The following is a 22,049-nucleotide window of genomic DNA, read 5'->3' as shown; positions in this document are numbered from 1 at the left end:
ACAGAAAAATAGATGAGAACAAAAAAATGATTTAATGAATAACTGATATTTTCTCTCTTTCTTTGCCATCCTGAAGACCTCTCACTAAAAGTCCATGTTCTCCTGGATCCATGTCACATGCTTGAGCTTCTTCTGAATGACTTTTCAACAGTTGAAGTTCTGCTGAGAGAAGATGGCCAGCAGATAAGACAGCAGTACATGAAGGAGCTCCACAGGCTTCAGAAGGAAGAGGAGGGTTTGCACCTTGGAAGACTGTATTCATGCTGTTCAAATAAAACTAGATCTCCTCCAAACAACTTGCAATCAAACCATTTTCTTCCCATTTTAAAACCCTTTGTCCAGTTTAGATGGGAGAAGTTGATATTATGTGATATTGATCTGGGAAGACTACATTTCTAAATCATTTTTAACTGTGTTTTTATTCACAAGTTATTGATCTTATTTACTCTCCATGTATCTTGATTTAAGAATGGGGCTGTGTTTAAGGGCATATTTTTGCAATGACTCTGTTCCATCCCACTTTCAGAAATGAACTACATTAGTATTTATCAAAAGAATAAGAAGTTGTGTAAAAGTAGACTTCCTTCCCTAAGCTATTGAGTTGAGCATTAATGCACATTTTAGTCTTGTCCTTTTAAAATCTGAAATGTATACTCATAAGTAGACATAAAGGAGTGCATTTATATAGAAATATTTATTTAATCTGAAAAACAACATTAAAAAAGTCTGTTTTTACAGCAGAGATGAACATGTTTACAGCTTGGTACAAAACAAACAAATAGGTGTGATTAGCTCATGTCTGGATGGACACACACTGTACGGGGGGTGAATGTTTTGATGACTCATCAGTTTTGATTTGATGAAGGATAAGAGTTATTCACAATAAGGCGTGTAGCTGACCTGATTGACAGGTGGGCGCGGTGTAACGGTTTGTCAGGAGGTTTAAAACCCGCCTCAGCTCTCAGCCTGTGGGTGACATCACTCAGGCCATCCGGAGGAGACCTCCCTCACAGCGAGCTGTTGAAGAGAAGCAACTGAAGTCCACCCCAGAAGAACCAACAAATACAGATGTTGTTGAGGCTCAGGTTTCTTCCTCTGTCTCTGCAGCTCTCTGGGCACCTCGATGGACCAGTCACCAATAATCCACACTGTGTCTATAGGAGAAATACAAAGGTGTTCAATTAATGCCTCAGACAAGACAAAATGTACAGTTAACTACATGTGACAGTTCAGGCTGTTTTTTTGTTATGAGCCACATCTGCAGGAATAATATTGAACAAGGTAGCTGCAGCTCATCATAATAGATGCCAGTCTTAAACATTATTTTTTCTAATACTTAAAGTTTTTGGTGTGAAGCTGACACTGTCCACAGACTCCATGACTTCACAGGTTCAATAGAAAACAAATGTCTTATAATAAATACTAAATAATTATTTTTCAATTGCCATGTTCACCTCATCGCTGTTGACATCAGTAAATATAAAACACAGACATTCCTCTTTTTGTCACAACAGTAACATGAACTGTATGCTTTGTAATATTGATTTCTTCTGGATGTCTCATATTTATTTACAGTTTATGGATAAAACTTTGTTAATGTATTTCTCTGCTAACACTGACAAAGTCTAACTTCTCTAACAAATAACTAATAACCATAGTTGTATATTTAACAAAGTGTAGTTTTAAGACTTTAATTAAATATTTGTGTTGAATATAATTAGTTTTAACTGTGTTGTAGAAAAGTTAAATGTTAACTTACTGTTTGTAGAGTTTTCTCAGGACGAGCAGGAATAGTTGATGATAGCAGCCTAGCCGTTAGCTATGCTGTGAAGTGGACTGCTGACGTCGAGCTGAATGGGCGGAGCTAAGTCCCGCCGGTCCTGCCTTACTGCTGTTGTTAGGTTGATCCGAAGTTAGGTTGAGACTGCAAATCCAATATGGATGCGGCCGTCGATTGGACTCATTTTCTGCCTATGTAACAGACGGGTCAGGGTTCATCCAGTAATATTTACAGTCTATGTTTAAAATGTGTGAAAGTGTTTGATTCTACCATTTAAGAATAACGTTTTAAATTTAAATAAATATTTATACAATTTATATAAATCAATAACGCCTCTCTAAATATTTAAATTAAGTTTTTCTGTTTAATTAATGTCCCACTAACTCACACGTCACATAACGGTTAACTTCCTTATATGGTCAGGCAGGTAAATTGAACAGCGACAAACTCTGGTTGTTTTCACGGTGTTGACTTCTCATTGGCGGAAACTAGCTGTCAATCAAATTCATGGTAAAGATGCTGTGTTTTAATTGGCTGATTGACTTTAAAGTATGGCAGGCACGCGGCCCCTGGTCGTAGGAAGACGCTGATTGGTTCGTTTGGTTGCTGGGCGTTTACTGATTGTAGAGATACCGAACATGATTGGTCCAAAGTTTTTTTTAATAATTAAAAGTTGACAGAAAATGATGTGTTTCAGAAGATTGACAAGCGGCCGTGAAACTAAACGAAGGACACGATGGACTTTATTTAATTATGTTTTAATTCCACTTGAACATAAAGGAGCTAGTTTTAATCAGCGGAATGTTTTTGTGTGAAAGGAGTCGATGTTTGTTTAAAATGTCTGATTTCCGGTCTATAAATACATTTTAACGGCGGCTCGTCGGGACAGCTGGTGAGTTGCTAACGGTTTATAACGGCTAAGTATGACGTAACTGTTGGAAAGTATTTTATCTTTAACAGTCATTTTTAATTCTTCTTTAAAAACGAAAAGCTAATCTTTCAAACTAGGTATAACATGTGTGTATTGATGTCTGCAGTCAAAAGAAAAAACATCTTTTATTTGTTAATTAATCTAAACGGGTATATTTGGGGTCGCGTGCATCCTCTGCGTGTTAAAAGATTAAAGGACAGAACGAAGGAGAAGGATAAACCAGGTGAGTCCTGATGACGTCATCCTCTGCCGATCACACACCTGATACCACTCACAAATATTTAAGATATATATGATTCACTTTATTGAACATTATCCTTCAGTTTGTGACGTAAAGACTCACAACACTTCAGTTAAAACTAAAGGAATCATAACTCATTAAATATGTTTCAGTTGAATTTATAATAATAAAATCATTTTTGTTAGTTGATATAACCACGTGTCCTCCACACCTAGCAGCTCTGATGAACGGGCTTCAGGTCAGGTGGTTTACAGGGTCCTTCAACATGTCATAGCCTGCTGGGACAAATAACGGGATCTTTTATTCACACATGTAGTTCACTTTATTTCCCTGTTTATTCCTCTTTTTATAAACATATTTAATCAGATATGTGTTGAACAAGAGAATCACATTTTATGTTTCTGATGCTGTAAATAAGCTGAATAATTTATTATTTATACTTTGTACACAGGTGCATGTCCAGAGCCATCTGTCACCATACTCGATGAATCAATGGACTGGTCTCTGCTGCAGTGTGAAGTTAAAGGAGCTTCTCCTCGACCTGAAGTGGAGTGGAGGAACAGTTCTGGAAACATCCTTCATGCTGAAGAACCACAGGTCACAGAAAGAGGAGGCAGCTACGACATCATCCTCAACACCACTGTGAACAAGACCGACACCTACAGCTGTGTGCTCACACAGAAGGAGATCTGTCATCAGATTTCCTCTAACATCTCTGTGTACATCGACGGTGAGATTCTTCCTTTCAGTGATTTATTGTGAATATAATTTAAAACATACTGTGTTCTGACTGAACTCTGAGTATTTTATCTCAAAGCAGTTTAAAAAAAGGATGAAGTCACGTTGACCCATCAGGTAAATGTTTCCACCTGAGAGAAAAATGTAAATCTAAACTGTGACTCTGTTTGATTTATTACCATTAATAGGAGAGATGATGAACAGGGACAGGTAATAAATAAACTATCACACATAAACAAAGTCCCAGCGAGCTGTAGTGAACATCTGTGTTGTCATTCTATCAGCTGATTGTGCTGAATAAACACAAATGATACAAACAGTCACAGGATGAAATGAGGAGCAGGAGAAAGTGAGACTATACAGCGCTTTTCTTTTTTCACTCTTTTGGAAGAATGGTTAGACCGGCCCGGGATTCACTGCCTGCGCTCTGTGCAGCTCGTGACCGTTGCTTCGCTGACATTCACTGAACAGCTGGTGATCTGTGCTTTGTGCAGTGACATGCGCACGTTACCACGTTTAGAAAAATAAACTAATAAACGTTTAAACTGTTGGTGATTTTTCTGAATGTTTAACTTTAAAACGTTTAGAAGTCACACCTCTACTGTGATCGCTGCACGACCATAGACTGTCTGCACGCCACCTCTACCATCTCCGTGCTCTAATCAACCTGCTGCTGCATGTTTCCTGTTCTCCAGTTTGTTCTTCTCCACTCTTTAGTTCAACTACACGTAGCATTGATAGAAAGACACATATATACTCTGCTGCTCCGTCCAACACTTCCTCGTTGTTTTTTTAACTTCTTTTGATCTCGGTAACTGTAAATTCCGTGTTGCTGGTCTGATACGTCATCAGGAGCGCCCCCTGAAGTCTGAATTACGACCTGGAACCTCTGAGAACCTTCAGTAACCGAGTCCAGATCCAATATGGCTGCTACTTCCATCAACAGGGATCTTTAATCTGTAACTGCTTACAGGGCTCAACATTATAACTGGCCCGCTGGCCCGGATGAATGATTGATAGAGTCCGGGCCAGCTGATTGCATGTTCAGCTGGCCCGCTCGGGCCAGTTCAAATACTGCCTGAAAGAAAAAATAGACAGTAACACGTTCTCAATTTCACAGCGCTATCCTGTTATACCGGTGTTTTGTCAGTTATCATTTTAAAAACGTTGCGCTAATAACTGCTACAGCATCAACGTATTGAATCAATGTACAGTTGAAAGGCAGCCGACGGCTTCACTGCTGTCACTCCCGCGAGCGTGCTCACTACTCTCGAGTAGTACACTCACACACAGATCTTAGCACAGGTTTTGTCTGATAAAACACACGTTTGGTAAAACGTTTTTAAAACCATCAGATCAAGACAAAAGCTGAGCTAAAATCAGCATTCGAAGAAAAAACATGATCGGAAGATTCGAGAGTGACAAGTAGCAGCCCTCGACCAAGACAACATATGAGGAAGCGTGAAGATCAACTGATGCAATTTATTTATTTCATTTCGAGCACCGTGAAACGAGAAAAAAGGCAAAATAAAGCCAAAATTAACATTCAGGAAACAGTGTGTTCAATACATTACAGATATATAAATATTTACGATTCATTCCTAAACAAACTTTTCACAGTACAACATTTTACTTTAAACAAACACAAACAATAACATCCACATCACAACAGGCCTGATTCAAACAAACAAACATCACATTAAACACTTAAATCACAACAATATTGCACAATCCCTTATAGTAGCAAACCTTCCAATTCATTCATAAATCATTCAATTAACACCTTCCCAAATTACGCACGTACCTCGCTCCGCTTGCCAAGGGTGCAAACTTTCATCTTTGGACACAGCGAGCTCCATAAACCTTCGAACCTTCATGCTTAATGGTAAACCATAAAACCCTGTTTTAGTATCGCGTTTAGAGCAAACAAACAAAAATTGACCATTACAAACAAATCAGCCGTGCACATACCGTAACTCCGCTCAAGCCCCCCTGCCTGCTCGCCGTGAGTGACAAGCAGAGTGTGACGCGTGCGCTAAAATGTGTAATTCATTTTCCGGGGTGGAGCAACAACAAACAACCCAAATAGGCTCCTTTGGCCACTAGATGTGTGTAAAGATCCAGATGTTGACGAGCAGGAGGTGAAGATGGTCCTTTGGGTGCTCAGAGTGTGCTCACATGTAAACAGTGTGAAGTGGATTCAAAGTTTGTCGGTGCTGATGAGCAGCTCGTCTCAGAAACAGGACGAAGCTCCAACATCAGCCTCCTCACTGCTGAGAGCCAAAAACCAAAAGGAGGCTGAGAGCCGAGCAGGAGGAGACTGAGCATCAGAGCAGAGCTGACGTCACACTGCTCACACACACAGATAGAGACACACACACACACACACACACACACACCTGCTGTTCTCTGTGTGTCCAATGTGACGTCCAGTCTGATCTGAGTGTGATATGAAACTACACTCTGAGTGATACACAAACTTTTTGTTTCAGTTTCAGGTTTCTCTGTTGGATGGATTGTTGCCGTTGCAGTGCTCAGTGCTCTTTTGGTTGTTGGTGTCATCGTCCTAGCTGCTCTCTTTGCCACAGGTCGCATCAGTTGTCGTAAAGGTAAGTTAAAGAACATAAAGTCTACCTGTGTGTCTCTCTTTAAGAGTCTTGTCAGTATCTCCTCAGTCTTCAGTCTGTTTTTCACTCTCTCAGTCAGATCAGTCAGTCGTGATTTTCTTGAACATCATTTAGTTTTTTCTTCCTGCAGACGAGGAGAAAGGTGAACCCATAAAAGACCGCACTGAATCCGACCTTCTAGCTGAATGAAGTCAGGTAGACTCACGTCGTGTTCCTTCAAACCTCTGACTCTGGAACTCCAAAGTTATTGAAGCTAATCTGCCTTAATCCCAACATGAAGATGATTTCATCTGTTTGACCATCATGATGTCATACTTGAAAACAGCTGAGTGAGGGATCAAATCCAACCAGGTGTTTGTTCTCACATTTTAATGAACGCCGTGGAGATCGGGCTTTTTCCAATCAGAGCCCGTCGACTTTGGAACGACCTGAGGAGCATGTTCATGACACATCCTTACACCTCTAACGTTTACTCTGCTTTAAATACACTGCAGCTTTAATGCATGATCATTTCATTAATATCATCTGTGAATGGAATCCAGGGTTTAAAACATAAAGGTCTCCCTGTGAACATCCCAGAGAGCCTCTGACTGAGGATTTAAAGAAACACTTTGAAAAACAGGATTGATGTGAGAAAGTGTGAAATAGAAGTCCCTGTTTGTGTTTGCTCTCCTGTTGATCCAGTGTGTGAATGAAGAAATGAGAGCAAAGGCGCTTTACGACTGACGGAGAATCAAAGCCTCAGTACTTCACTGAACTACAGCTGCTGTTTGACTGTAAATACATGAGATTCTGTTGCTGCTACACTGAGATATAATGAGACTTTAAGATGTGGGACGAGGATGTATCTCTTCTTTAGACTTTATAAAGCCGAGTGTGTCAGGTAGAGACAAACACAGAGCTGAAGTATGCTCCTAAACGTTTCTTTATGCTGCTGATGAATGACGCTCTGATGGTTACAACGTGATATCAGGCTGTGCTTCATCATTCACATCCACCTGCTGGAATAAAACATGATCAATGTTACACTGTGTGTTGGGACTGCTTCTTATGGAGCAGGATTTTTAGGATCAATTAGTGAGTTCACATCATGACTTTGTTGTTTTAGTATTTTTTAATATCAGGATTCATCGTTTTATGTCTGGTTTGAATTTTTAAATTCTAAATTCAGACTTCAGATCTGTTTCCACATGTGGCACTTCTCCTCCTGTAAGTGTTTGATGTCTGAAGAGAAGAAATCAAGAATATTTATATGAAATAAAAACATTATAAAGTGTAAACATGATGAGATAAACATCAATCTAAGTACATGAAGAAAACAATCAGACATTAGATAGCCTTTACATTCTTTTAACATCAGGACGTTTCACCAAATATATTCTTGTAATATTTAAAAACAATTGTTTGTCTCCAGAAGATGATGAGGGCCCGACATGAGAGAGAAGATTCTATTCTTGACATTTTGACTTTTTTTAAGGAGCCTCTGAAGTCTCCAGAAGTGAAAACTTTTATTCTGTGTGCAAAACACAATCATCTTTTTCTCTGTTATTTTTGAACCTTTTTGTCATTATTGATATGACAGCTGAAGAGAGACAACATGAAGCAAAGGTCAGAGGTCAGTGTCAGATAATGTTCAAAGTGCTTGCACATATTGCTGGGCGATATATCGTGAAGCTCGATTCGATCGATATTTAATTAATACTTGATATGGAAAAGGGAACATCGATTTTATTTTTTAAACTACTTCAAAGTTTTCTCGCGAGATTTCGTTGCTCCGCGAGATTTCCGCTTGTTGCTCGGAGACGAAAGGGCGGAGGACACTTCACTCCTGCTGCTGAGGAGCCTCGCTCTTATAAGCGACCAACACGGAGGAGAAAGAGAAGGATGAGAGCGAGGCCGAATTACTATAAAAAAAGGTTCATAACGGAGGACTGGGACAAAACATGTTCACGTGACATACATTACAGTTTTGTAGCTAAAATATGCAAAATATATTTAAAAAATAATAATAAAAATCCTAAACAGGAAACGGGTAGCACAACAAAGTATGTTTTGATGTTGTCTTACATTTTGTTTTTATTCTAAATGATATGATATGTGACCAGTACTTAGAAAAACCCATGTCCGGGAGCAGATCTCGTCACACTATAATACTTTAAAAAGTCCAAAAAGTAATATAAAATTTAACTTTATCATTATTAGGTGTAAATAGTATAGTATTTATTACACAAGCATTAAAAAAAACAATTTTGAATTTTCTTTAATGTACTTTCTGGTCCAATGAACATGTGTCCGGAGTTTTTGTCAACACCGTCAGACTTTTTTTAAATTGGGAAAAAAATCACGATAATTTAGGGCAGCTATATCTCAAAGGACCCCTTTCCCTCCTCCCTGGTCTTCCTTATGCCATGAGAAAATTTTAGCTCTGGTAAGTCTTTAATAATACTTTGTATTTCATATCTATTTACTAATGTGCATGTGTCACAACCATAGCGTATCAACTCCAAAATGACTAAAAGTCAACATCTGTGTAAAGTTTTCTGCAATATAGCCTTAATTTATATAGATTCACTGGGTCATGACCAACAGATGTTAAAAACAAGATGGCTCCTGTGAGGATCATGTGTGATATATGGAGAAATGTGCTATTTTGTCAACACCATCAGACGTCAACACCATCAAAATGTTTGTCTGATGGTGTTGACGCAGTCTCTGATGGTGTTGACTAATGTCATTTTAGTGTCCAATTTAAGCATTTTAATGTAGTTAAAACCAATAATATCACCTATGCATTTTATTGCTATTGTAGTTTCATGTGTCAAATTCAAACTAGTTTTGATGTACAGCAGCCTACTTGAATGTGTTTAACTGAATTTCATTGAAGTTGTCTCTCAACCTGATATGTAATAAAGTGTTGCATGTGTTTCCATAATAAAGAACTGATTGCAGAATGGTATGCATTTCAGGCTAGAATGGCTAGACAGAAGTTGTCAGTGGAGGAGCAAAAGAGAAGAAACAGAGAGTATCAAAAGAGAAGGAGAGAAAAACTTAATAGCCAGCCTGAGCTGAAGGAGGAGTTCCTGACAAAGGAGAGGGAAAGATGGAGAAACAGGGTTGATAAGGGCAAAATTACAAAGATCAATGATTTGGAAAAGAGAGCAAAAGAGGCAAAAGAGAAAGTATTGGAAACAGGCACAGAAAGAATCAAGAGAACGAAAGAAAAGAGCTGAGGAAAGGCAGCAAGATTTAGATACTCCGCCAGAGAGTCCTTTAGACATCAGCGTTGAGGAGCAGACGAGCAACAGGCAACTGTATGCTGGTTTGAGGGAGAGAGCTAAAACCAGAAAAAGACATTCCAGAGAGATTAAAGCATTGACAGACAAACATGATAAATTGGCAAAAGAAGCTGACAAGCTGAGAAAACGACTTAAACGCATAAAGCACACTCAGGAAGGCACAACTCATAAGAATGCTCAAGACTCGCCTCGGACCCAGACTGAAAAGATGATTGAAGGGAGCAGACTCAGAAATCCTTGAATAAAAAGGTCATTGCTCTTCCACCATGCAATGACTGCAGAGCTGAGAAGAAATGCTCCTCAAAAAAGAAGCAAGCTTGCATCACAGCATCCACAGCTGGCGTTGTCTGGCAGAATTCTCAAGAAATATCGACTGATGCACCGGGTTCATGAATTTGGCTTGACATATAAAACACTGAGAGAAAAGTTACTGAACCAAAGGAAGCCTTCATTCCTTAAGACTATCTCCCATAATGTCCAAACGTTTTTGGAAAACAATGCAAGGATAACTACAGACAAACAAGACACCATCACTAGGAAGAAAGTAAAACATCAAAGGATGATTCTGACCGACACAATGCTAAACCTTCACACTGCATTTCTCCACCAGAACCAAGATGTAAGGCTTAGTTATTCATCTTTCTGTGCATTGTGCCCATTTTACATCACACCCCCAAGAGCCTCTGATCGAAAGACATGTCGATGTCAGTACCATGAGAATGCAAAGTTGATGCTTGAAGTCCCACAATGTTGTGTCAACTACCAAACTTGAAGAGAGTTTCCATCTTGTGTGTTGTTCTCCAGCAAGTGAATCATGTCTTTTACGCACCTGCTCTCGATTCCAAAACAAATATACAGGTCTTTGTGCAGAGCTAGGGAAAACACAAGTGGAATGGGAGCAGTGGAAGCGCATTGAGGAGCAAACAGAAGCTGGAGTTCACTTCAACACGAAACTGGCGAAACACACTGGTACTCTATCAGAGCTTATGATTCTCTACCAAGACAAACTAAAAAATGAGACGACCACCCATGTCCACTTGGTGAAAAACCAAACCAAAGAGTACAGGAACATGATAACTAACTGTGACGATACCACCGTTATTGTGCATGTGGACTTCTCTGAGGCCTGGAAATGTAAATACCTCAGAAATACAAGCCTGTCACTGGTCAAAACCTTCCACAGATCACACTTCATACGGGCATGTTCCACACCAAGCATGAAAAGGCAGGATTCTGCACCATCTCTCAGTCCAAGCGCCAGGATGCTGCAGCCATTTGGACACATATGCATCAAATCCTGACAGATATTCATGCAAGATTTCCAAATGTTGAGACAGTACACTTTTGGTCAGATGGTCCAAGCAAACAGTATAAAAACAAAAAGAACTTTCTCCTCCTCTGTGCTGTCCCTCCCCGGCTTGGATTCAAGAATGCAACTTGGAATTTTTTTCCAACGTCACATGGCAAGGGTGCCCCTGATGGCATTGGGGCAACAGTGAAGAGATGTGCTGACAGTATAGTTCTTATAGGTCAGAAGATCGTTGATGACAAGGACTTTTATGACAAGGTCTCCAACAGCCTACGTGGAATAAAACTTCAACTTGTCACCAGTGATAACTTAAAGACATATGACAATCTCCTTGTGCAACCCTTGAAATCTATCCCCGGAACAAGGAAGATCCATCAAGTTCAAGTTCACAGCAACTGGAATAGGCCCCAGTGATATCCAGAGTGAAGATTGGCTTGTTGTCATGTATGACCAGTACTGGTGGCTGGCTAAAGCCTTAGCAGTTGACCCAGAGCATCATGATGTTCAAGTTGAATTTTTTCATCCTCATGGGCCAAATGTCCGTTTCCAGCAAAAACAAGGACGACCGGATATCTGCTTTGTGCCATTTCCAGATATTATGGTTAAGCTGAGTGAGCCATCTTCCCCAGTTCGTATAAGCAGCACCAGGGAAGTATATCACATATCTCCTGAGGTCATGGATTTCATTGAAGGGGAACACCTGAATCATCTCTTACCTGGTCTTTAAACTCAACTTCAAAGAGATGCTCACATTGAATACATGCAATGATTTAGAATTAGTTTGTCAGTGAGATCTGTTTTTTCAAAGAATACAAGGCAGTTTTTCAGTTCCAGTTACTTTTTTCAATTTTTGAGCCCTTTTTCAAGAAAAGAATAATAACGTCACATTTTCTTCATTTATTCCAGTATTAGAGTTTTGTGAGAGTTCAGAAGACATTTTGAATGAGATTTTTCCAGTTCATGATCATTTTATCATTCTGCAAATTTAATTTGTCAACTCCATCAATGCCTTGTCAACTCCGTTAATGGCTTGTCAACTCCGTCATATAGTCTTTATGAAGTATTTCTTTAAAAAGTACATCTGTTTTATTCCATGAAGGACATTTGTTCAGAGACTTACATATTTCTAATGTTCATGTGTATTCTTTATGCTTAAAAATGTTACTGTTAAGTCTGAAGGTTAAAGACAAATCTATGATTGAAATCTAATTTCATTTATGAAATTTCAATGATATTCATTAAACACTGACTTCTCTGACTTAAAATGGTAAAATGGTTTTAAAACCATCAGATCCCGACAAAAGCCGAGTTTAAATCAGAATTCAAAGAATAGAAATCACCTGAAGAGTGGAGAGTGACAGCAGGATGAAAACAGAGAAAAGTTTGATCCACAGTGACAGACAGCTGGAGGAGCTGGAACACGTTAAAGTTAAAGACTAGATCCTGCTAAAGATAAAAGTTATTCACAAAACATGTTAGTCCTTAAGAGAGCTCCTAAAGTAAAGATGTAAGGATGAAGAGTTTCTCACAGAGAACAAAGAAGGAGAGATTCCAGATCTATCACAGCCTCATATTAATATCACATTAAGTAGACTCTTACAGTTAGCAGCATGGTGAATAAACATGAGCACATAAATATAAGAAAAATACACAATATGTTTATAATTAGAGCTCAATTCATTAAATAAAAGTTGTAATTAAATCTTGCATCAGAATGGTTCAAGAGTAAATTGGTGACTGTTATTTTTAGAATCTAAAGTAATGTTCCTGGATCAGTGATCTTTTTTTTATACAGTGGAGATTCAGTTTTATAGACTACATTTATAAACTTTAATACGATAAATATGGAGTCATATCGAATATCAACATTAGGCAAAAAGATATCGTGATATCAAATTTAGGCTATATCGCCCAGCACTAGTGGTAATGTGTTCCAGAGTTCACCGCCTTTTATTGAGAAAGCTGATTGTTTCCATTCACAGTGCTTCTTGTTACCCTGTTGCCGTCCTGTCTTTGAACATATCTGGAGAGGTATTTTGTATACACTGAAAATGGGTCTTTGTGATCTGCAGAAACAGGAAATAGTCTGTATTTAAATATTGGATGAGTATCAAACAAGAGGAGTGAGGAGCTCCAATCTGGATTCCAATATATTTTCTGTGAACAGGATGCTTTTAAAGACAGGTTCAGTGCCTTAAGATTCATTCATTTAACTCCTCCTTCATCTAAAATATTGTATAAATATTTCCACTTGATCTTTTCTGGTTTATTATTCCGTATAAAGTTAAAGACTATTTCATCATATGTTTTAAAAAAGCTCTCCAGGTGATGAAAGTGACATTAACAAATAAATAAACTGAGAGGTACATAATGAATTAACGAGGGTGACTTTACCAAATAAAGATCATAATGTTGACTTCCACTTGAAGCTTATTTCCTAAATTAATTTTGACCAGTTCGAGTACATCGATTGGTCCATCTGACCGTGTCAGTGATGGATTACAAGATCATTTAAAAGTAGATCTATGTAAAGAGCCTAATGGGAAAATAATATATTTATCATAATTATCATAGTTTTCTTGAAGTGATAAAAAGAAAATGGTGTCATCTGCATATAGTGAGATCTTTGATTCTGATGTTGTTCTTAATTCTTATAGCTAATGTTTCTATAACTAATCTTTGGTTAAGCCAAATATGAGGTTAATAAACAATTTATTAAGATACGTGGATTAGTTTGTCAGAGATCGTCTGAAACATAACGGTAGTGACGTCAAAATCATCTGAGCGTGGTGTAGTTCGCTTTAGCATAACATTAGCTTTTTACTTCTGTCGGCTGCATTAACTCTTCAAACATCATAAAAATGGCGTTCATCTGTGAAGATCATCCTGCTGAACAAAAACGCCTACGCTTCAGAAACGTGTGTTTGACACAGAGATTCTTTCTTTCAATGATCCAAAAGCTGATGCAAAAATCCCATTGGTTGAATTCTCGTTAGACGCCATGACGATGCTACTTTCTGGTTGGCCTACAAAAATACATCATTGGGTTTGTTCTCTGTTGGGAACCTCCTGACCGATGAATAATCCCTGCTGTGCTCCCTGAAACAGGCTGAGCTAAGCATATCAACAGCTCAGCTCTTGGACATGCTGTGCAGGTTGGTGGCAGCATTACTAAATTATACTCTGTGGTAAATATTAATATTATAGAGAAAGGTTAATATAAAGGATATAAAGTGTGTGTGTGTGTGTGTGAATATGAGAATATATATTTATAAATAATTTATAAATATAAATTAATCAACAAAGATGCATGTTTGTAAGGAAATCATTAATTTAACAGGTTTCCTTCCTAATAATATATTTTTTAACGCAATGACGTCACAGTGAAGGACGTTACAACGTGCGACCGTTGACGTTATTTGGTCGTCAGTTGTTAATATTGTTAATATTTACAGTCTGTGGTTGTTCGTCGTCAGTTTGTCGGTTAAGATTTTATAAACCGGGATTAGATTGATTAAATATGCGGGACGACATTTAAATGCTTTAATCTGAAAGTTTCTTGTATATAAATGAGTAAAACTTTAAATGAATTCAGTAAAACTTGATAAATTCTTGCTCTGAACGAAAGGTGACGGACGACGGTGAAGATAAAAGCTAAAAGCTAACTCCGGTAATGAGGATGCTAACGTGAAGGAGACAGTTTGATGTGAGGAATGGAGGAAGATGAAGAGGATGAAGAAGAAGAAGAAGACGAGGACGGTCTGAACAGCTGCATTTATTCTGTGAGTTGACTTTATGAGTTTAAAGTTTAGTTAAATTAAAATTACTGTCATGTGCTAACATTAGCTACAGCTAGCAGGCGGGTCTGATGCTGTTTCCATAGTAACGGAGTAAGACTGCGCTGTTTCCATAGTAACGGAGGAATACTGCGCTGTTTCCATAGTAACAGTCTAACGGTCACTTTTTCCTCCCAGCTGAAGGATAATAATGTCCATCAGGAATTTGATCATCTTTGGTTTATTGAACACTTTTTGTTTATATTTGTTGTTGTTGGTTTTTATCAGTTTATGGAATTGTTTGTGCTTTTGTTTAGTTATATTAAAACTCTATCCGTTGATTCGGGGGGTGTTGTGCAGGCCGTCCACCAACGATCCCGAGGAGCCTATGAGAGCTCAGGAGCTCCCAGGAAAATCTGTGGTTAGTGACTGAGCTTTACAGATAGAAACATGCAGTAATATGATGAACTGTATATCTGTAAATGAAGCTTCCTTCACCTGCGACCTGCGTAATGGTCCAGATGATTTCTGCACAGGAACAGTTGCATTTCCCAGACATAACTGTTTACTGTACCTGGGTCAGCACACGACCGCTGTGGACAGCATTCAATGCAAGTTGTTTATAAAGTAGTCAGCGATCATCTTGGGATCACTGTTAGTAGTGTATGCCTCCATCCACATTATGTGACGACTAAATCTGTCAGTGCTCCCATTAATTCAAATGCCATACGGCTTCAGTTTATCCTAAGAATCCACATGCCACAGGGTGTTGGGACCTCTGTTGTTGGACTGGGAGCTCCACTCCTTCCAGATCTAAAATCTTGATGATCAAATAGTCTCCTGAGAAACCACAAACCCCCTCTGGATGGCACGCAGGTGTTACCAACTTTGTAGATGTCCACTGACAGCTATTTCCTCTGCCACAAAAGAGACAATTTCCTCCAAGTCAGTGTGGTTCTTTCTTATGAAAAGCTCCAGTTTCTTGCAGTATCTTTTCACGATCCTGATACTTATGACAATCTGATGCTGATGTGACAAAAGATGAAGTATTTCCTTATTTGTGAAACCTTTGCTTAAGTATAACTTCACAAGATGCTCCACGTTCCTCATTTTCGTACAGGCGGCTGCTGCTCTTCTGATACAACTACAGACTAAAATAACGACTTTCTTTAACGTGTCCCTAATCCTCCGTCACAGCATGTGATGTGAGCGAGTCAGTGACAAAATCAGCGACATTCCACTGTTTGTCCTGACGAACCCTGAGCCCCCCCTCTGTCGCTCGTGAAGACATGGAAAAGAAACGAGGGCGGCCGACAAGATGCCAAGAGTGTCCTTCAGGAAAATTCATTTGAATTATTTCTCTTTCGTCACCCAGCAGAGCACGTTAGCACGTTAGCATGTTAGCATGTTAGCATGATTAGCAAAGTGGAGATAAAGTTGAATTTATTATATCTGTGTCTGGAATGTTTTTCATTGATGCTCAGCTGACGAAGCAGCGGGAGAAACTTGGGGTTAATTGTCTTGTCCAAGGACACAGCGGACATGTGGCTGCAGGAGCTGGGGATCGAACCCCCGACCTTCCAGTAGAAAGACGACCGTTTCTACCACTGATCCACAGCCGCCCCAAAGTGGACTGTCTTTACAGTGTAATATTTATCATTATATTACAAAATGTGATTTGAAATCGTACCCATCAAGGTGTGTTTTGTATTCATTCTTTGCTGTTCCTTGTTTTGATCTTTCATGCTCCTGCTCCATGTGTGAATTAACTCCCGGGGTCAAATCAAGTTTTATGATTTGAATTTGAATAACCAGATTAAAATGATCTAACAAAAACACAACCTGAATAAATAAATGTATAGATCCATGTCCAGTAAGGGCTTACATACTTACGTGAACTTCAACATGTTTGGTGTTTCGTTTTCTTACAAATCGGTGAATGTCAGAATGTTTTAAGAACGAGGCCGTGCTGTCCGGCTGCATGTCGTCCATCGATGGCGTCAGATTCAGTGTCACCAGATCTGGTGAGAGAAACGAGCAGGTCAGTGGAGGTGAGTCCAAAAGAAAGGACTTACAAATGTTCATGGAAACTCCTGCACAGTCTAACCAGCAATGTTTTGGTCCTGACACGTTGCCCGTTAGTTCATTGTAAGGAAGATAGTCGGCATTATTTTCCTTTTAACCTGTTTTATGAAATTGATGTGCAAAGTTTTCCTTTCCATTATGATGTGGGGGGGGGGGGCATGCCACCCCTGGCCAGCTCTCTGGACACGTCCCTGCCTGTGTGCTTGTGTGGGTGGGCTGTGTGGTAGAACTGGGCCTGCAGAAAATCAGCAGAAAGAGGAAACCCTCCGAACCTTGGGACGAGAGCAAATAAAAGAGACTTTCAGAAACTGTTGAGTTGCTAAGTCACCCAGTTTATTACATGCAGCATGGAGAGAAGTTCAGCTATGCGTACAGGATACACAAAGTAAGTTCTCTGCCCGCTCTTGGGGCGTACAATCTTTTATAGTGTGATCGAAACTTACAGAGGAGGATCAAAGAAAAAGGTGCAGCTTTATCTGTGTCAGTACCTTGTGGTCAGTGTCTAAATATGTGAATGTAGCAGTAACTTGTCCTTGAGAGTTTTAAAAAAATAGTCCTTATAAGGAGCTGTTGTTGAGTCTGTGTACGTGAGATAAAACTCCTGTGGTGAGGTGAGTATCGTGCAAGGTTCGTGTGTTGCAGTGGTCATATAAGGACACGGTGCATGTATACGTGATATGTGTAATGCTATGTGTAATGCATTGGATCAGTTAATGAGCAAACATAAAAGTATAAAGAATATAAGATTCCACATTCCCCCCTTTTGTTCTTTAGAACAAACTACGATAAAACAAAATAAAACATAAAACATCCTTCACACATCACTCATCAAAGGGGAAGAAACTGAGATCGGGGTAGCCTTCATTTTCATCATCAGCATCATTAGCATCACCATTAACCGCTAGCAGCGGGAAATTTTGCACAGCATCTTCAGGATGTGGGGGTGAAATAGCACGGTCAATCAAGCGAGTCATAAGAGCTCTAATACATGGGATACAGCAACAACCACAAAGAATGAGAATTGCAGCCATGACTGCAATTGAAAGTAGGACAGACATAATTAGACCTTTCCATTTACCAAACAAATTGCTCATCAATGCTGATTTCTAGGAAGGAAAATCTGAGGAATGGTCTTATGAGTTTGTTTGGGAGAAGGTGTGAGACAAGAGACAGTGGTAGAGGATACAGACCGTCTTTCACGTGGTTGTTGCTGTGGAGAAAAGGTGGTGTTAACATCGGGTGCTGTAGAGTTGGTGAGAGAGGGTTTAGTGGGAGTGGTTACAGATTTAGTGTTAGTTTCTTGCAGCTGATACCATAACCAAGGTGCTAGCACAATGCTAGCAAAAATTAGGAGGATACATGTCGTGCCTCGGAGGCCACACAGGCCTTTATGATTTCTAAAAGGATGCCATGGTCTGGGCCTGTCTCTCTTCTGACCGCGTGGCTGCCTCTCAGTCAATGGCAGGAGGGTTGGAGTTGGAGCCATGTTGCCTGCTGTAGGAGCAGAGCACGTCGTACACTCCTGTCGACTAATTCCTCAACGCTCTAATGCTGTCTTGTCAGCCGTTGCAGCAGGTGGTGTTACCTTCTTACAGTGGGATGCGTGGATCCATGTAGGTCGACCTTCGACCTTTACTGCGGTGTTTGTGACGAGTAGAACCTGATAAGGTTTGGTCCACCGGGGCTGCAGTGCAGTCTTCCTTTGGTGGATCTTTATAACCACGTAGTCACCTGGTTGCAGTGGATGTCCTGGTTCGTTCAGGGGTTGTGGTTGTCCTTCACGAACCTGTTTGTGAATGGATGAGAAGGCATAGTGCAACGCTTTGCAATAGTTTAGTACACTATCATGTCTCAGGGCCATTTCTTGAGGCACTATCATAGTGCCCAGAGATCCTGGGGTGCTCATGGCTCGTCCTGTAATCACCTCATATGGAGATAAATGATTACGTCTGCTAGTAGTAGCTCTGATACTCATCAGGGCCAGAGGAAGAGCCTCCGGCCAGCTAAGTTGTGTCTGTGCACATATTTTAGCTAGTTTGAGTTTCAGAGTCTGGTTCAACCTTTCAACTTTCCCTGCACTTTGTGGATGGTAAGGTGTGTGCAGGTGGTGTTTGATTCCTAGTGCTGTAACAACATCTTGCACTATTTGTCCAGTAAAATGAGTCCCTCTGTCACTATTAATGGATACTGGGATACCAAACCTTGGAATGAGCTCTTTGAGTAAGGCTTTTGATACTGCTGTTGTGTCTGCTTTTGCAGTAGGAAAAGCTTCGGGCCATCCTGAGAATGTGTCCACCATGACCAGGACGTATTGAAACCGTCCGTGTTTTGGCATTTGGATAAAATCAATCTGTAAATTTGAAAATGGTCCTGGTGGAGCAGGATGAGCACCTTGTTTCACTTTTGTTGTCTTTCCAACGTTGTGTTGTTGGCAAATGGCACATCTTTGTACAAAATCAGCACATGCCTGGGATACATTATTTGCATACCATACACGTCTAATTATCGCTTCCATCCCCCCTTTGTTCACGTGTGCTACACCGTGAACAGTCTGTAAGAGGTAGGGGAGGAGCGACTGAGGGCAACACGGGCGCCCGTCGACAGAGTAATATACATTATTTACAAGAACACATTTTGTCTGCCAGTGAGATCGTTCCAAGGGTTCGGCAGCTAACTGTAAGGCAGCTACGTCATGGACGGAGGGATCCGGGCTGGGAGAAACCAGTATTGAGGTCGCCAACACGGGAGCGAGGGCTCCTGACACCGCAGCGGCTTTTGCTGCAGTATCAGCTCTTGCGTTACCGAGGCTCACAGGATCTTTGGAAGATGTATGGGCGTCACATTTGAGAATAGCAACTTTAGAAGGAAGAAGGAGAGCTTTTAGGAGAGCCTCTACTAGGGAAGCATTTTTAATAAGAGTGCCTGCAGATGTTAAGAAATCACGATGTCTCCAGATTCCACCAAAATCAAGGCAGACACCTAAAGCATACCGAGAGTCAGTGTAGATGTTAACAGATTTATTCTTTGCATAGATACATGCCTGAGTGAGAGCCACTAGCTCCGCCTGTTGAGCAGAGAAGTGGTCTGGAAGTTTACCTGTAAGAATGGTGCCAGTGGGAGAAACTACAGCCCAACCTGAATCAAGGGTGCCCTGCAGGTTTCTAGAAGAGCTGCCGTCAGTGAACAGGGTAAGGTCAGGGTTAGACAAAGGGGTGTCAAAGAGATCTTCACGAATGGTGTAGGTCATTGTTAACGTCGCCTGGCAGTCATGGGGCTCACCGTCAGCAGCAGTAGGAAGGAGAGAAGAGGGATCGAGAGTTGGAGATCTGTGAATAGTAAGATTAGGCATAAACAGCAGCAACAATTCATAATGACTCTGTCTGGCTGCGGAAAGGTGTTGTGTGCTGGCTCTGGTAAGCAGAGCACTCACTGCATGGGGAACATAAAGTTTACACTGAGAGTCCAATACCAGGTCAGACACGGTTCTTACCATGAAAGCAGCAGCCGCCACAGCTCGGAGACACGGGGGCAAACCCAGCTCAGTGTTGTCAAGGCGAGTGGAATAGTAACCTACTGGGCGTTTGTTAGAGCCATGTTGTTGAGTGAGAACACCAGAGGCAAACCCATTGCGTTCGTGAACGTACAGCTGGAAAGGTTTGCTGTAATCAGGGAGACCCAGCGCCGGGGCCTGTGAAAGTGCTTGTTTTAAGTCAGTGAACGCTGTCTCTGCATCCTCCGTCCATTGGAGGTGCTCAGGAGCTGCCTGCAGGAGCATGTCTTGAAGGGGCCTGGCTCGAGGGGCAAAGTCCATGATCCATGGTCTGGAGTACCCGAGGATGCCTAGGAACGACTTCAGCTGCTTCTTGGTGTGGGGTTTTGGAATGTTCAAAACAGCAGAAACACGTTTACTACTGACTTGGCGGGTGTTACCTTTGAGAACATGGCCCAGGTAGATCACTTCTTGTTGCACCAGCTGGGCTTTCGTGGCGCTGGCCTTGTGTCCCTTCTCAGCCAATGACAACAACAGAGCTCTTGTGTCCGTTTCGCATGCCTCTTTGGTGGGGCTGGCTACCAACAGGTCGTCCACGTACTGGATCAAGGCACTGCCTCCAGGGAGTTGTACATCAGCTAGATCTGTAAGAAGGGCTCGGGCAAAAAGAGTGGGGCTGTGAATAAAACCTTGTGGGAGGCGAGTCCACGTGTACTGATGCCCACCGTAGGTGAAAGCAAACAGGTACTGGGACTCTGGGGAGACAGGGATGCTGAAAAAAGCAGAACAGAGGTCAACAACAGAGTACCACTGAGTAGAAGCAGGAATAGAGGTTAGGATGGTGGTGGGGCTGGGTACTACAGGAGTCATGGGAGCCACATAGTCATTAATCAGGCGGAGATCTTGAACAAACCGCCAGTCAGGGGAGTTAGGTTTCTTAACGGGTAGAATAGGGGTGTTACAGGGGCTCTGACACGGCACCAAAACTCCTTGGTCTAAAAGGGTAGCGATGACAGGCTTAATGCCTTCCAGAGAGGCCTGTGAGAGGGGGTACTGCTGTTTTCTGGGAGCAGGACCTGATTTTACAGGAATTGACACAGGAGGGTGAGACAACATTAGGCCACACTCATTAGAGTACTGAGACCACAATGTGTCTGGGACTCCCGCTGTGGCAGGGGACTGAGGAGGAACAGAAACTGAGAACAGAGAAAGAGGGTGAGACATGTCAGTGGTCTTAAAAGGTGAAATGGTGCATACAGGATCTTCGTCATCAGCTAACCATGAGTCATCTACTGTCACTGTCCATGCCACGCCCTCATAGTGGGAGTACACCATTCCTTGGTACAAATGTGAGATGGTTGGAGTCAGAGTCTGTAAGGTCTTTGCTATGGGACCTAAGTCTTTAGGCTCGTAACCTTCACAGGTGTAGAGAGTCAGGTGTGGGGCGGAGTCAGGTTGCTGGAACAAGCTGGAGGCTACTGGGCCCAATTGATGTGTCAATAGGGCACCCCCCTGCTTACACAACAAAATGGTGCACGCAAAAACACTACAGGCCTGTCGTAAGAAGGGAGAAAAATGATGGAAATACTCAAGGTCTCGTCCTGTAGGGTCAACGTGCAAAGTCCAGTGCATGCGGTGTGGAGGGACACAAGCTGAGGAAACATCAGGGAGGTCTGGGCTGTCTGAGAGAAACTCCTGCAATAGATCAAATGTAAAAGGCACCATGCTTCTTATAATAATATCTGACTGAAAGTCATTATACATTAGGCTGTAGAA

The 22,049-nt window shown here is 41.0% G+C and overlaps 1 protein-coding gene and 1 long non-coding RNA gene across 6 annotated transcripts in view; one reads left to right on the top strand and one right to left on the bottom strand.

Moving 5' to 3' along the window:
* LOC110003756 (V-set domain containing T-cell activation inhibitor 1) overlaps positions 1–22,049 on the top strand; it is a 195,282-nt gene that overhangs the window by 120,841 nt on the left and 52,392 nt on the right. The window contains exons 5-6 of one of the 5 annotated variants that reach the window (XM_065955434.1): positions 6,183–6,299; positions 6,448–7,343. The exons of the other annotated variants lie outside the window; for them this stretch is intronic. Of the exons in view, the coding sequence (XP_065811506.1) occupies positions 6,183–6,299; positions 6,448–6,506 (176 nt within the window). The 3' untranslated portion in view covers positions 6,507–7,343. Of the gene's footprint in view, positions 1–6,182; positions 6,300–6,447; positions 7,344–22,049 lie in introns of those variants that run through there. 5 annotated transcript variants of the gene reach the window in all.
* LOC136179306 (uncharacterized) lies at positions 2,942–5,700 on the bottom strand. The gene is made up of 3 exons (XR_010666468.1): positions 5,662–5,700; positions 5,495–5,568; positions 2,942–3,227 (listed from the first exon to the last, which is right to left on the bottom strand). It is a non-coding gene; the product is annotated as an uncharacterized lncRNA (long non-coding RNA).

This window comes from Labrus bergylta, chromosome 5, assembly GCF_963930695.1.
Source record: "Labrus bergylta chromosome 5, fLabBer1.1, whole genome shotgun sequence".
Lineage (NCBI taxonomy): Eukaryota > Metazoa > Chordata > Actinopteri > Labriformes > Labridae > Labrus > Labrus bergylta.
This window is presented reverse-complemented; position numbering and strand designations above follow the sequence as displayed.